General features: G+C 43.5%; 5 protein-coding genes across 5 annotated transcripts in view; all 5 read right to left on the bottom strand.

The window, feature by feature from the left end:
- LOC310812997 (tetraspanin-7-like) overlaps positions 1 to 935 on the bottom strand; it is a gene marked incomplete at both ends in the record, with an annotated part of 5,764 nt that extends 4,829 nt beyond the window's left edge. The window contains one exon of the mRNA XM_083681796.1: positions 855 to 935. Coding sequence (XP_083537922.1) covers positions 855 to 935 — 81 coding nt within the window. The remainder of the gene's footprint in view (positions 1 to 854) is intronic.
- A 1,644-nt stretch (positions 936 to 2,579) lies between these two features.
- Positions 2,580 to 3,906, bottom strand: LOC310813563 (ras-related protein Rab-33B; the record flags this gene model as incomplete). The annotated part of the gene is made up of 2 exons (XM_083682623.1): positions 2,580 to 3,026; positions 3,649 to 3,906. The coding sequence occupies 2 exons, from the start codon at positions 3,904 to 3,906 to the stop codon at positions 2,580 to 2,582; spliced, it is 705 nt and encodes a 234-aa protein (XP_083538749.1).
- Positions 3,907 to 5,756: 1,850 nt separating this feature from the next.
- On the bottom strand, positions 5,757 to 7,640 carry kbtbd7 (kelch repeat and BTB (POZ) domain containing 7; the record flags this gene model as incomplete). Its single annotated transcript, XM_083682212.1, has 1 exon — positions 5,757 to 7,640. One exon carries the CDS (start codon positions 7,638 to 7,640, stop codon positions 5,757 to 5,759), a length of 1,884 nt encoding a protein of 627 aa, XP_083538338.1.
- A 1,356-nt stretch (positions 7,641 to 8,996) lies between these two features.
- On the bottom strand, positions 8,997 to 10,345 carry LOC310813561 (uncharacterized protein; the record flags this gene model as incomplete). The annotated part of the gene is made up of 3 exons (XM_083682619.1): positions 8,997 to 9,231; positions 9,786 to 9,949; positions 10,325 to 10,345. The coding sequence occupies 3 exons, from the start codon at positions 10,343 to 10,345 to the stop codon at positions 8,997 to 8,999; spliced, it is 420 nt and encodes a 139-aa protein (XP_083538745.1).
- A 694-nt stretch (positions 10,346 to 11,039) lies between these two features.
- Positions 11,040 to 14,793, bottom strand: LOC310813311 (SLAIN motif-containing protein 1-like). The gene is made up of 5 exons (XM_083682217.1): positions 14,644 to 14,793; positions 13,721 to 14,062; positions 13,240 to 13,425; positions 12,709 to 13,006; positions 11,040 to 12,391 (listed from the first exon to the last, which is right to left on the bottom strand). Exons 1-5 carry the CDS (start codon positions 14,750 to 14,752, stop codon positions 12,316 to 12,318), a joined length of 1,011 nt encoding a protein of 336 aa, XP_083538343.1. The 5' UTR covers positions 14,753 to 14,793; the 3' UTR covers positions 11,040 to 12,315.
- Positions 14,794 to 15,044: the final 251 nt, after the last annotated feature.

Raw genomic sequence — 15,044 nt, 5'->3', positions numbered from 1 at the left:
GAAAGATCAGACATGACATATAATGACTAAACCTCTTGAGTTCAGACCCAAGGTCAGGTAAGACTCTTACCATGAGGGTATGATACCACCTTATGACCCAGGTTAGGTTGGGGTATGGGGTACACTAATCCTAGTGCTGAACGCATCCATTTCCCCAATCTGACTCTGGGAGATCTCTCCAAATGACAGTAAAGCCACAGTGTATGTAGCCATATCAATATTGGCACTTTGGTTCTTCAAGGGATTCTCTTACAGGGACAGCCAACGAACAATATTTGTCGAAGAACCCTTTGTCGGGCGCGGCAAAAATGTAGTTTTATCAATTAATGTAAGCCTACGTATTCATAAAACATTGTAATAACATTGTCACAATGCGGTGGTAATGACTGTTGCCTGCTCACAAGAACACAGTATGCTTCGGAGACAATGATTGGCAACTACCTCTGCTCAATACTGCTTTAACTGATATATATAACCTCTGTTTGTCATAACAAAGATGATGCTGCGCTTTGGGAAGAACATGTCACGCGTGTCAGCAACAACTGAGACTGAGGAGGAAAGGCCTCATAAGTGTGGTTATAAACGCATCATAAAGCCACAGCAAGAAAACAATATAGCCTATAGCCTACTAAATATTAAAAACAGAAAGGTAGGCCACCATGTTGGCTGAATATTCACCGTTGGAAAATAACGGTACCCATGTCATTGCGGACTGGTAGGCACTTGTTTTCTATACGCGACGCGGGTACGCCTCGCAAAAAACTGGGAAAATACTGTCGGGCCGATAATGACAGAATAAAAAATTAAAACAATTATCTCTGTGCAAGAATAAACTAAAGGCCATGTTTACTTACCCAAAATACGAAGGAGTAAACGATGAGAAGGCTTTTGAGGCAGGTTATCACTGGTTTGGTCTCCATTCTGCCCAATGCCATACTACAGTAATGAACCCGAGACGTCTGATTTCTTCAGACCTTAGAGTTACCACGACTCTCCGCTAGGGGCCGTTCATAGCCTGATGCAACGCAGTAAAGAGGTTTGTCCCTAGTATAGGAGAACCCCTTTGAAGAACCCTCTTTGGAGCCATATGGTTCCATGTACCAAAATAGGTTCAACATGGCACAAGTTGAAGAACCCTTTTTGGTTCTAGGGGTAGGATTACCTAGGTAATGTCCATTCCTGTGATTATGTGTATTAGCTTTTATTCAATATTTACAAGTCTTGTTTATACTTTGACTTTTATGCATTTCTCTCAAATGCAGTGCAGTAAACAGTAGGCTAGATATGTTTTCTTAAAAATGTAATGTAAACATTTAGTGAAAGTTGACAACACTTGAGTAAAGTAACAATCCTCAAAAAACTATTTCAGTACAGTTACAAAGTAGCCTACTTATACTCCCCTACTTTCCAATTCCACATGTAATGTAGTGTAGTGCATGTCCTTGAACAAAAATGTTGGATCACCGAGCAATTCACATGTTTCCATGAATATTTAATTGGAGTGACAATGATTAAGACCATACCATGAATGGTAACATATTAGCTAATTCATGCTACAACATTACTAACTGGTACTTTCTAGTATAATTCAGGTATAAAATAAATGTAAGCTAAAAATAAAGTGCTCTAAAAATGTCTATCCTTAAGACAGTACATTCTTTACAGGTCGATCCATCTGTTATCCCTTTATTGGTCCCTTTTAGCTTCAATGTTGTCTGGAACAGAAGGATAAAAGTACTGAAAGGTAATTAAAAAAGCCTAGTATTTTGTATCGTCATATTGCCATCACTATGCTACAGTTTGAGTGAGCTCTTTAAATCATTCTCTGCAGAGGTTTGGTGTTTTCTCTTTTTTTCTGGCTGCAATACTGAAGAACATTTTATCCCAACTGAAATTCAGAAGATGAAACCCAAGTAAATAATTAGACACAATCATATTCGCATGCATTTCACAGATATGTCCATTTTCATTGTCATGATCCAACGAGCCAACAGAGCTGAGAAGATCAGTGTGTCTCACTTGTGGTCCAGCAGGGGCGGCATGTGTGCATGTCCCAGTCTAACACCTGATTCCACTAATCAACTGATCCTCAGGACATTGATTGCAATTTAGCGTCAGGATATTGATTAGTTGAATTACAGTAAGTGTGATTGCAGGGCTGCACAAAAGCATGACAACACACGCCCAGGACCAGGAGTGAAGAACACTGTTATACAGTACAGAAGTGGATCATGAAGGAATGGGGTTCAAAATCTAGACTGACCACATGTACAATAATGCCCAAGTGATATAAAGTCAGATTGAATGATATTGAATAGTTTTGAGCCTTGAGCCTTGAGGTGCATCAATTGTCTAAAAGTGCCCCCCCCCCCCCATTTCATTCGATTATACACTGATCCAAAAAGACCTGGACAGGTCACAGTGAATCCCCTGATAATGTTTCACCATACTGCTTTAACCTGTACTGTCCTTTTCAGATCAGTGATAATGAAGGACAGGAAGTGGAGAGAGGAATATTGAATACTGTCACTGTAGGACACAGCAACGGTGTTCAAATTACGCCCACTATGATGACCTCATTAACACAGACAAGTAGTGGCCTCCTGGTCTCTCTGATAACCCAGCTGTCTTATGCTACTCTCACTGGGCTGCTTCAGTCTCAGGGGTTTGTGGCTCTTCAACCTATAGGCCAGCGTGAGAAAAATGGCGTCCACATGCTCCTTCTCAGCAGGGTCTTTGGCTGAGGTCTCAAACAGGGGGAAGTTGTAGCCATCGGCCAGGCGCTGGGCAAGCGATGTGGACACCTCCAGCCGACCTCTCAGGTCACACTTGTTGCCCACCAGGATGCGAGGCACCATGGGGCAGACAGAGTGGCGGCCGCACTCCTCGATCCAGTCTGGGAGGCTTTCAAAGGAGGAGAGGTTGGTCACGTCATACACAAAGATGATTGCGTGGACGTTGCGGTAGTAATGCTCCACCATGCTCTTCCTGAAGCGCTCCTGACCTGCCGTGTCCCATATCTGCAGCTGAGAAGGGAGTGTAGTCGTTTTAGTAGTAGTAAGTGCATTGTTCGAGTAGTACAGTACTACTGCTAGCTCAGACATTGGATTAAGAGTCAAATGCACCTGTTAATTGAACAAGTAAAATGGGATGGAGAGGATATGCTTCTGTCTGGCTTCTGATCAAGAGATTATTAGAATATGATTCCATACATTCATTTTGCATGTTTGTGTCATTGAAAATGAATGAGGTTTTTGCTGTGTATGTTACCCTTTTCATGCGTGGCATGATCCTTAAATTACAGGCCTGATAAGTGATGGGGTGAACCTAGCCCGATCTGTTACTAGTATAATTTGTATATTTTCACAGGGGTGTTGTGTTTATACGTATATAATAAATATCAAATATCTATTTAATATAATCATATAGGCTAAATCTAATACATAATAGGCCTACATTGTTGTATGAACAGAACAACCAAATGAAAATAAAAATAATAGTCACACATGGGCTAAGGTGCACCTACATTTCCCGTTATTAGCCTGTCATGGCGCAGTAGCAGTGACATGGCGTTCCACCACTGATGGTATGCATGCCTTTCAACAATTTTGTAGCTCTACAAAGCATCACAGATATTATTTTGTTTACCTTGATACTCTCTCCATCGAGTTCCAGTGTCCTCTCCCTGAAATCAACCCCGATTGTTGCCTCAGGGTTTTTGAGAAATTTACCCCCACAAAATCTATAAGTCAAGCACGTTTTTCCAACATTGGAGTCTCCGATCACTATTATTTTGAAAATTCTTGTTTGCGGAGTGTCGTATTCATGATGTGATGATAATTCTAAGGAGCTGTCTTTGGTAAAAACAGTATCGAAATCATTTTCAGCGTTGTTTTCAATTGCCATCGCTCATTTTCATGCATCACACGAAACCTCGCGAGAACAGTGAACAACTATTTTGACACAGTCTCATCCAATCAGCGGAGCTCATACCCAGACATTGACCTTCTTTGTTGACATTTTGATTCACGGTTGATTTTGTATCCTTGACAGGTCAAAAGCGATCGATCATTAACTGTGCCATAGCTGTTGGCCTTGAATTGTGGATTTGTTTTTGTCTTTACTGAAGAGCGGCATTCTGCAGAGTTAACAAAATGTCCTCTTATGATTTTCCATAAAGCCTTCATGAATTGCTTTGTCAATTTGAAGCGAGATATGTTCCAGTGTGTTGATGGTGCGATAAGCAAGGTAACATAACAAGCAGTGACAGAATGAACATAAAGCCACACACAGATGTCACTTGACACTACAGTTCGTCTCTTATGTCAGATTTTGTTGTGTCACAAATGAATTGGAAACAGGATCAACACAATTTATTTCTGTAAAATGAGACTTTATTTCACAGTGGTTATTTTTTTCTATGATACAAACCCATGTTTTTCTTTAAAAATGCAGCAGTATAAACCAAGCCCTGTGTGTGCTGACGGTTGAAACACATGTTCTAAAACGCCTTGGGTCCTATATAGAGAAATGAAATACTGATCTATGTGTAAAAATACAATACTCAGGCCTACGTGTCCTCTTGCACACTCCTAATAATACCACAGACTAAAACTGCTATTTCCAGCATTGCCAGATCTTTTAGCTGCATTTTATAAAATATAAGCCCACCGTAAATGTAATTGGCAAAGTCTCAAACAATATTTTCAGTCATATATAGAGATTTGTATGGCTCTAATTCTTATTCTTTTTGCACGGCACATGACAGAACAGACAGACAATGCTTTCGACGTAACTCCCTTTATAGAAACAGTCAGTGCACTCCTTTTTATATACTCACACAATGCACACAATTAAATATGACGCATTAACAGTCACACTAACAATAGGATTAAATGAATGTCACTAATGCAATCTTCACAATAAAACAAAATCATTTTACCTTTATTTCACTTAAACTAAGGGTGCTCACCCGAACCCTCCTCGTGTCCTAACCCTCAATCCTCTCCTTCGTCCTCCACTCGTGTCACACATTAGAGAAGATCAAGGTCCCTCCCCTTGGATATACGCCAATGTTTTTTGTGGACAACTCGAGTGGAGGACAGGGGGGCGCGAGAGGAGCTGTGTTACTCACAATTAAGGTTATGAAAAGGCTGAGAGCTGTGTACCAATATTCTAGGAATCTCGTCTCACTGCACACTCATATCCACTGACACTTAAGCACCAGACAGGCGGAAGCACACCTCCACCATATAGCTTTAACCTGGCCTGCACTTTCACATCAGACAAAAGAGGGATGACAGAGAGGAAGCTACTTTAAGTCTCTTAAGACCATTAAGACGCACCTGTGAAGCGTTCCTCTTCTCTCCTGCTCTTCAAGAGCGCTGATCAGAAATGAGTTGATTTAACAAATGGGAAGAAACCTGTCCGGTCTATTCACCTACCAACCAGCGGTCATAATGATAAAAACGGGGGAGGGAATCTGTTTAAAAAGGGATAGGTCACCGAAATTACAAGTTACAGTACTTTGACGTGATTTGTGCAATGTGCATACAGATAACAGCATGCTACCTGTGGTCCATGCGCTTATGGTTTCTTGGTTAACACTGCTCATGTTAGTGAATAGTGGCTGTAGCTTTGTATACTACCCACACATATATCTGCTAGCCCTTAGACTACTTCCAAGGTAAGTAAATGTCATCATTTGGGTGAATTTCCCTTTAAGACAATGATGACACAGCTGCTAACGGTGTTTGCTACCAGTTCTCATCCGAGAACGAACTCGAGCTCCCAGAGTCAGAATCTGCATCCGTCAACCCATCAAAGTCCCAGTCAGCACTGGACCCGCTGTCGTCATCCTCCTCTGTGGTCAAGCTCTGCGCCGAGCCCAAACATGCGGGGTACACACGTATTGAAACACACACTGGACCCAGAGAGGACACAAAGACAGCCATTACATTCTTCCAGCTGTCCCTGGTAGAGTCGTACTCGTGTATGAGGACTCTGTTCTTGTTATGCTGCAGTACAGTCTGGATGAGGAGGAGCAGCTTGCCTCTGTGCTGTATGACCTGATAGTTGAGGGCACGGCTATCAATGGGAATGTCCGCCATCCTCTTCCACTCCCCTTTGGCAGGGCTATAGGCCTTCACCACAGGGATATCACACACACAGATGATCTGGTCCTGGAACACACAGGCCTTGTGAAGCTTGTCTCTCCTCAGGGAGCCACAATGACGCCAGCGGTTCGTCTTGGGATCGTAGCAGAGCATCCTCCTCTTATTGACCACGTAGAGGTGGTCATTCGCTGCCACTATCTGCATCTTACCCAGAGAGTGGGGCAAGGGGGCTACAAATGTCCACTGGTTCCTCTGAATGCTGTAACACTCCACCTCCTTCAGCCTGGCATCCGTGACAGGGTTCCTGCCACCAAGGATGTACACGTGGCCGTTGAGGTAACCCATTCCTGAGTGCACTCTTCCCAGCAGTCTCTCTGCTAACTCCTGCCAGCAGTTCGACAGAGGGTTGTACACCCAGAAGTGCCTGGAGAGGTGTGAGGCTAGATACAGATTGTTTTCAGGCGTGGCACAGACAACCACAGACTCCACAGTGGAATGTTTATAGTCCTGACTGCGTAGGTTCACCAGAGGCGATGCCATGAAGTAGAGTTCCTCTGAGTAAGGATCGCAGCACATTATGTTGTCACTTGGTAGCCCAAAGAAAAGGATCATCTCTTTAGCAGTCATACCTATTCTGTTTTTTGGTATGTCCACTTTGGCAGACGTTAAAGTGCTGTCCTCCTCCTCCACAGGAACATCCATGACCTGTGCAAGATAATTCTCCATTAAAGGCTTAACTTTAAGGCCTTCCAGCAAGGCCTTGTCCTTCTCTGTAAATAAGGTCCAGCGCACACACCTAAGCACCTGCAATGCATTATCTGTCTCCTCCAATACATTAGCCTCAACCCACTGCAACGCTGCCGAGCACACTGTCCATTCACAATCAACATCTAAAGTGTCTAAAGACAATATCTCCTTCATTTGTCTCAAATCCAACTCACAGAGCTCCCTCACTTTGCTACTGAGATGGAAAAAGTTCCTGGCTAAGAAAGCCTGAGCCTTGCTCTTCAAATCAGGATTGTCAAAAGTGTCGGCAAATTTTAAAATCCCCACGCAGTTCGAGAGGTCCAGCCTCCTACTCATAAAACTCGAGCAAGCTTGTCTGATGTATTCGAGCTGCAGCATATTGGCGGCCGCGTACAGCCTTTGAACGTTGCCTTCCGTGATTGTCACTCTGCCAGTGTAACAGTAGTCTATGATCACAGACATGGAGTCGGCATCCACACCGTGGATTGTCACTTTCCTCTGCGTGCTTTCGTTGAGACCGCAGGTGAACATAGTTTTAAAGTAAGGGCTTGATGCAGCGAGGATGTTACGGTTGCACATGAAAAGTTTCCCGGTGACACCTTCGCCCGACTCCTCCGCCCGCTGGTCAAGGGGCGCATGGTCACATTCCACTTTGATTGTAACATCGGCAAGAAGCTGAGAGTCGTAGAATAACTTTAGTTCTCTGATCAAACCCTGGGCATGGTTAGCGTCTTCCACCTCTTCAGGACCACTAAAACAAGTCAATATCGAAGCCATAATAACGCAATGTAGCTTGGTGAGCTTTATCAATGTTTACCCTGGTTCGCTAAAATGATCCGCTGAAGTCTCCAAGATTGCCCGACAATGTTATCGTGTATCTTCACAACTGTCAATCCGACGTTCGTTTTTCATTTGAACATAATTGTTACTATGTCCCCGGATGGAAAAAGGATTAGCCGTAGCTATAGCTGGACAACCGCTTCTTCAACGCTTGAAAGGTTCTTTGTTGCCGAATGTAGCCCACGTATCATGAATGAAAATGTTACCATTGTCTCCAAATCATTAGTCCGATGCAGATTATACAGGGAAATAAATAGCGGTCAGTAGGCTAACAGTAGTAACCGTTCGCTTTGATGTTATCTTCCACGCCAGCCATTGATAATTCCGTTCTGTTTTCAATTTCAAGACATTGCAGTCGGCTGCAGGCTCATACAATCTTGCTACCATTGGACTGGCCGCATATGACTGATAAGTTGCGTGCAACGGGGGCCACATTAAGTTTGGTTGACCAATTTCAGATGGATTGGAATGGAATGGAATTTCACTTGTGATTACTGTTACATTGTAACAACTCAGTTAGGCATATTTAGAATTTGATGAGCAAGTATAACCTTAATATCCCATAGTTAATAAATTCATGCACTTCAATATTTTTGTGTTTCCAATATGGGCTGTAGGTCCAATGAAATACATGTTACCATCCATAAGAAGATAATAATTTCCACCAGTATTTAAGTCACATTAGCTCCACAATCTCGTGAGAGATTGAACAGATTTCTGTCGGATTAAGGTCAAAATGAGACCAGTGAGGCAGGCGGACTCGGTTGACCCCGTTAGTCTGCTGCAGCTAGACTGCTCTGAATTAATACTGCCTCAGAGGCTTTTTATTTGGCTGGAATTATGCTTTTGTTTGTTTTATCTGAAGATACTGTCTTTGACAGTATAGCGCAGTGTTATTTCCAAAATAAAGAGAATACCAAAATGGGAATCCAGTATGGGTAATGAAAATCAGTTTATTTTTCTCTCTTTTTCAAAGTGTCTGATGTTCCAAATTGTAAACAAGCTACTGTGTGTGTCAGTGGAGGCTGGTGGAGGGAGAAATCAGGGGGCGGGCTCATTGTAATGCATGGAATGGAATAAGGAGTGGTTATTCCATTCCATGCATTACAATGAGCCTGTCCTCTGATATCTCCTTCCACCAGCCGCCACCGTTGTGTGTGTGTGTGTGTGTGTTTCTGTGTGTGTGTGTGTTTCTGTGTAAATGTATACGTGCCTATGCCTGTGTGTGTGTGTGTGTGTGTGTGTGTGTGTCTGCCTTTGTGCATGCATGCAGTGTGTGTGTGTGTTGCTTCCTCAGGTGTATCTACGACTGAGGTCGTTGATTCTGCGTAGGCCGTCTTGGTTCTGGATGGTCCTGTGGACAGTGATGAGGAAGGGGAAGGCTGAGGGCAGCTCCACCCTGTGGCTCAGCTTCTGGTGGCCCCAGTGGAGGCACCGCAGCCTCTCGGCCAGGTCCCGTCGACCTGCTCGCTCCAGACCATCCTGCAGCAGCTTGGTCTTATTGGGCTTGTCCCACGACCTCTCGTACCTATGGATCAGGATGGAGGAGAGGAAAGAGGAGAGGTGGTGATGGGTGAAATAGCTCTGTGCGTATTATGACTATTTCTAGTGAGGTTAACAGACTGAATCCAATAAAGCGGAATTAAAATGAAGAGCATCAGTAATCCTCTTTTATTACACCCCCCCCACCCACCGACACCCACCGACACACACACACACACACACACACACACACACACACACACACACACACACACACACACACACACACACACACACACAGACACACACACACACACACACACACACACACACACACACACACAGTCCCAAGCCAGCGGGCCATAATGGGCATATGATGCTGTGTGAGTGTGACGGACACCCACGCCTTTGAAAAGAACAAACCAGTTAAGCTGTGTGTATTTTTTGTGAATAATTTTTGATTGGATTTATACTGTATAATCTTCCAACACAAATTTTGTTTATCTCCCAGGCATTTCTTCATGCAAATGCTGTTTGTATCTAATGCAGTCACCCTACAACCTCTCCCTGCCTCTCCCTACAACCAGCAGTCACACACACCAGCACTCCAGCATGCTCCTGGCCTGGGCTCTCTTCTCTGTAGACGTGGTGTGGAACTGCCGGACCTCAGTTCTAGTGAAGCCCAGCTCGTACGCCAAAACCGTCCACTCAAACCCCAGCTGCCCGGAGATCTCCTGGACCGACTTGAGGTTGATCACAGCATCCTAGAAAAATACACATCCAAAGATGAAAAACACATCTTTTGAACACAAATGTATAGAGCCCATGCATTAGATCTGCATACAGATTGAAAACAACAGGCTCCTTACAATACACATTTATGAATATCTACTATCTAATGCATTACACACAGGTAGAACAGGACATTGTAAAACTGTCCATTAGCCTTCGTAAGTGCTCATAGCTCCTTACAACAGCCTATGATCATCTGTGTAAAAACAAATGTCTGTGCAAAACGTCTGTCAAAGGAACAATAAAAGTGATAAAATAAGACATGACAGAATATTCAATTGTGTTGTTGTATTTAACCAATTCCATGTCAATTGTATCCTTACAATTTGATTGGCTTCCTGGCTTACCTCTTGTGCTTTACTTGGCATTATCACAAGTTCTACAAACAGGTGACAGTGGCTGCAGGGTAGTTGAGTTGTCTAAACAAAGTTAAAAAAACAACAACAACAATTTAATCATTAAACCATTATTTTATGCCCAGAGAAAAGGTGTTTATGACATCTACTCATTGTATTGCCAGATCATCTGTTATAAGGGCTTGTTCCTCCTGTATGTATCTATAAGATAACTGAAAAGGTATGGTACTCACATCTTACTCTGAGACAGAGCTTCTTAGCTGCTCAAAACAGTGTGACTCAATGTCACCTTAGAGATTCAACAACAAAATTCTGTCCTGTTAAATATTAAGCTTTTTAGCCTCAGCTATTCTGTTCCACCTTATTCATTTCAGAGTATGGGACCTCCTACCCTGTCAACAAGAGTGCATTTATTCTGCCAAGGCATGCATTGTAATTAAATATATAAATCAGAACACAAATTATAAAAGATAAATATCAGACCTCAAATAAACAATTTAAAGGATTCACACAGCCCTGTTATTTTAGTTAGTTCACCTATCGAGCTTTACATTTTGTAACAGTGCCACCTACAGTTCATTTTTGGTAGCAGGACACATTGTTTCACAGAAAACCAAACAAATCAGCTTAGTGCCAGTCTCGAATAACTTGATTGACAACATACTTTATTTTGAAAAGCTTTTATTTACATTGTAAAATGCACTCACTCCCTTTCAATACAATGTGTTCTATAAAAAGAGTCAGATCTCTCTTATATGTGCAATATCACTATAGTACATGTTCTTCAGTATGAACATCAGAAATACCAACTGTCCTGTAAACAATAATTATAAGAAACCAACCAAGAGGTGAAGAGATATCTCTACATTTGAGATATTATGAATGCAGTTCTTGACTAAATAATTCTAAATATGTGTCTCAATAGGGCTTTCCACACTGCTTAGGGCTATCCTTAGCCTAGTGTTAACCTCTTAAGCCGGACGGGCCAAAATACAGGCCCAAATTCTGCTTTAATTTGATAATTGATTTGATTACTTATTACTTTATCTCCTTTTCATGTGTAGTATGTTATTCTGAACTATGATCTGAGCATATCCAGGCAAACCTCAAGGTGTTGCCTATCAAATGGCATCCTGCTTTTGCATTTGATCATCATATTTCTATGTTATAAGCAGTTTAGTTTGGGTCTGTTTTTTAGGCAGAAATTAGTCAAATAGTGCTTTAGACTGGTCCAGGGCTAGCTTACAATTCACACATGCATCTGTTAACCCTGGGCTAAGTGTTATTGGATGATAGCATTCCATTGAAGTTAACTGTGGCCCATGTTTACAACTGGCTATTTAGGCACCATTTGAAAAAGTGAGTCATAGTCAGTGCTAACCCTGCTTCAGATCAGGGCCTGCTAGCTGGGCTAAAGCCATTGTGAACAGTTGCTTAACCGCAGGCTAGGTCAGAGCAAGCTAAGCGCAGTGTGAAAAGGCCTAATGTATTTATAACAGCAGTTGTAAAAGTGCCATTCGTTTAGAAATCAATTATTAATTGTTAAAATGAACTCCAACACTTCTATTACAGGCACAAAACATTACAAAAACTTCAGTTCCAGTTTCAAATACTTCATATTTGATTAGACAGTTTCACAGTCTTAAATGTTAAACATAAAATCAATGACGGCAACACAATTTCATACAAACTATAATAAGCATAGTCTAGCTTGCTAACCTCTTGACTGGAGATGGATTTCCATGTATGTAGATCAGAGTACTGTTTTAGCAATACACACAACTCAGACCATACATTTCCCTAAACCAAGCGATATCATGTCTCCCATTCTCCCCCATCTTGATTAACAGTCTTTAAATTCAGCAGCTACAGTACAGTAGATCCAGCCAGCTGGACCACGGATGCTGCTGTATGAATCTCTCCTCAGTCCTCCAGTGTTGTGGAACACCTATAGAACGTTCCTTCTTGGCCTGAGCCCTGGCTCAGTAGCACCCATCCTTCCAGCTGCCGTCCCTCAGAGCACTCAGGGCAGCCAGGCTCTTTGGCGGGGTCAGTAAACTGCAGGAGTGGAGAAGGAGAGATAGAGATAGAGATAGAGATAGAGAGATTTATTATAATTACAGATTTTAGCAGACAGTGCCTTAGTGTAACCTGTTCATTACCATGAGTGAGTGCACGTGTGTGTGTGCGTGTGTGTGTGTGTGTGTGTGTGTGCGTGTGTGTGTTAGAAATCAGGACAAGAAGCTCCTCACCCTGAAGCCACCAGATTCATTATCGAATCAAGTTGCTGGAAATCTTAAGAGGGAATCAAAACAAATCACAACAATACAGTTATGCATAGTGTATGAGAGTGTGTTCTTTATGACTGTCTTTACCTGCGTGTGGGCTGGGCGATTTTGCTGGGGCGGGGGATCCCACCGGTCCCTATGAAGGATGCAGGGCGTGGTAGGGCACTGCGGTGGGCCACAGGCTGGGGGGGGCTGGGTTTGAGGGGCTGGGGCAGGGCAGCACTGCCTAGGATGGAGTGCAAACTGACAGAGGAGGACAGGGTGGAGGGGGGACACTGCTGTACTGTGGGGCTGACGTAGGCTGTGGCTTTGATTGGGTGTCGGGGGGTGGTGGGGAAGTTCCCCACACTCTGGACCCGCTGGTTGAGCTGACCTGGAGAAGGAACTGAACCAGAGGGGGGGGGGGGGGGGAGAGGAGAGTCAGTGAATCTCTGAAGTGTAGACATCACATATTAACTACAAATGAATCAGGTGAGGCTATAGCCTATGTCCAAATGCTGTGCATCAACATCAGTGTGAAATCATACTCATAACTGTGTACAGTGACACAAAGGTTAAAACAAAGGGCCAGACAGTGAGGATTCCTGTATTCATACAGGTGAAGGAGGAGGGTCTTACTGGAGGAGAGGAGTCGTGCGAGCCCATTGGACGAGTCGAAGCTCTGGCTGTTTCGTAGGGAGGACATCATTGGCAGGGAAGAGGGGCCGTGCGAGTGACTGACAGGGGATGCCAAGCTTGGGACACTGGGAACACTAGGCATGCTGGGAGCTCGGAGCAGGTTGGGCATGCTTCTTCTCAGCTTGTCTATGTAACCATATCAACATCACATTAGTAAGAACAGTAAGAAATCCATTGCACTGTACAAAACTACTATAGTACACCCTCCCCTAGGACTGAAAGTGTTCATCACTGGTTGTATCAATCAAACTGACATTCAGCTCCAGACTTACCAAGTGCCTTTAAGCATACTTTGCACAACAAAGGGTTTCATGTTAGATCTATCAGACCAAAAATACCATGTAGAGTATGCTAATTAAATAACTAATCCCAGGAAAACTGCATAGACATGCACACAAGACATTTAGAGCTCTATGCCCACCTGTGGTGTGCCTGTAGCCAGCCTGTGGCTCTGTGGTCAGGCTGGACGGGCCAGAGTACTGCTGGTACTGGGAGAGACCACCAAGGGAGTACTGAGGGCTGGACGGGCTGCGTCTGCACTCTCTGATACTGGAGAAGGTGTGAGAGTGAGGCAAGCTGCCGCGCTGCATCGACCCAGTACGGAGTAGCCGGGGCTGGGGAGGAGGGAGCTGGTCATACCCCTCCTCCTCATCCTCCTCCTCTTCCTCCAGGTCCATCTCACTTCTCCGGAGGGAGTGGAGGGAGAAACTGGAGCTCCGGCGGCTGATCGTGGCTGAGGTAGTGGCATACTCCTGACGCAGACCTACAAGGGGGAACACACAGGACATTTATGAACAAAACACACACACACACGCACACGCACACGCTCACGCACACGCACACACACACACACACACACACACACACACACACACACACACACACACACTCACGCACACACAACAATACACACATATGCATAAACCAGATAAAATAGTCTTAATAGCTTAATAATAGCCAGATAAAATAGCCTTGAATCCTTTCAACATATAATCCAATCTAAAAATCCTTAACTTGACCTTTTGCATTTACAATAGTATACTGCGTCATCAACTTCCTGCTATTGAATGTAGGGAGTAGCCGACTTTCATTTCTTTGCTGATGTTGATGATTATTTCATGAGGATGTTGGCTGATATTTCCACTTCTAAAAGGTGCCAAGGCCTTTTGTGGCTCATGGAACAAAACAGATTGTTGTTCATTTACTTAAAAAAAAAAAGAGAGTGTTTATATTTTGTGTATACTCTGTATACTGTAAATTCCTGGATGCGCAGTACAGTTTATTTTACCCTCTCATAAAGATAATGGTTGATCTTATTGCGAGCAAAAACAACAAAGGACTCACTCTCCTCCTGCAGTCGGGCCATGACCTGGACGTCCGTCATGTCCTGCAGTTTATAGCCCATTGAGATGGAGTCATCGTCCAGCTCTGAGGCACTGAGCTCGCTGTCCATGGAAGACTGGGGGCTGACCGCTGCATGCCTGCGACTGGCATCTTCACCACAGAGGAGAGGAGAGAGGCTCATGGTCATGTGATGTTATGCACAGCCTTTCGTATGACATCACCGCTATTCCTCTCACATCACTGCTAGTGTTACAGTTACAAGGTGATCATAAAGAGTATTTGGAGTGTTTTTTTCTTTGACCATATATCATGTAAATAATAATAAACAGGAAAATAAACAGAGGCTGTGTTAGAAGGGTGATCGATTTCGGGAATGTGTGTACTGGTGAATGAATAGATAG

The sequence above is a fragment of the Argentina silus genome (assembly GCF_951799395.1).
Source record: "Argentina silus genome assembly, chromosome: 12".
Classification (NCBI taxonomy): domain Eukaryota; kingdom Metazoa; phylum Chordata; class Actinopteri; order Argentiniformes; family Argentinidae; genus Argentina; species Argentina silus.
This window is presented reverse-complemented; position numbering and strand designations above follow the sequence as displayed.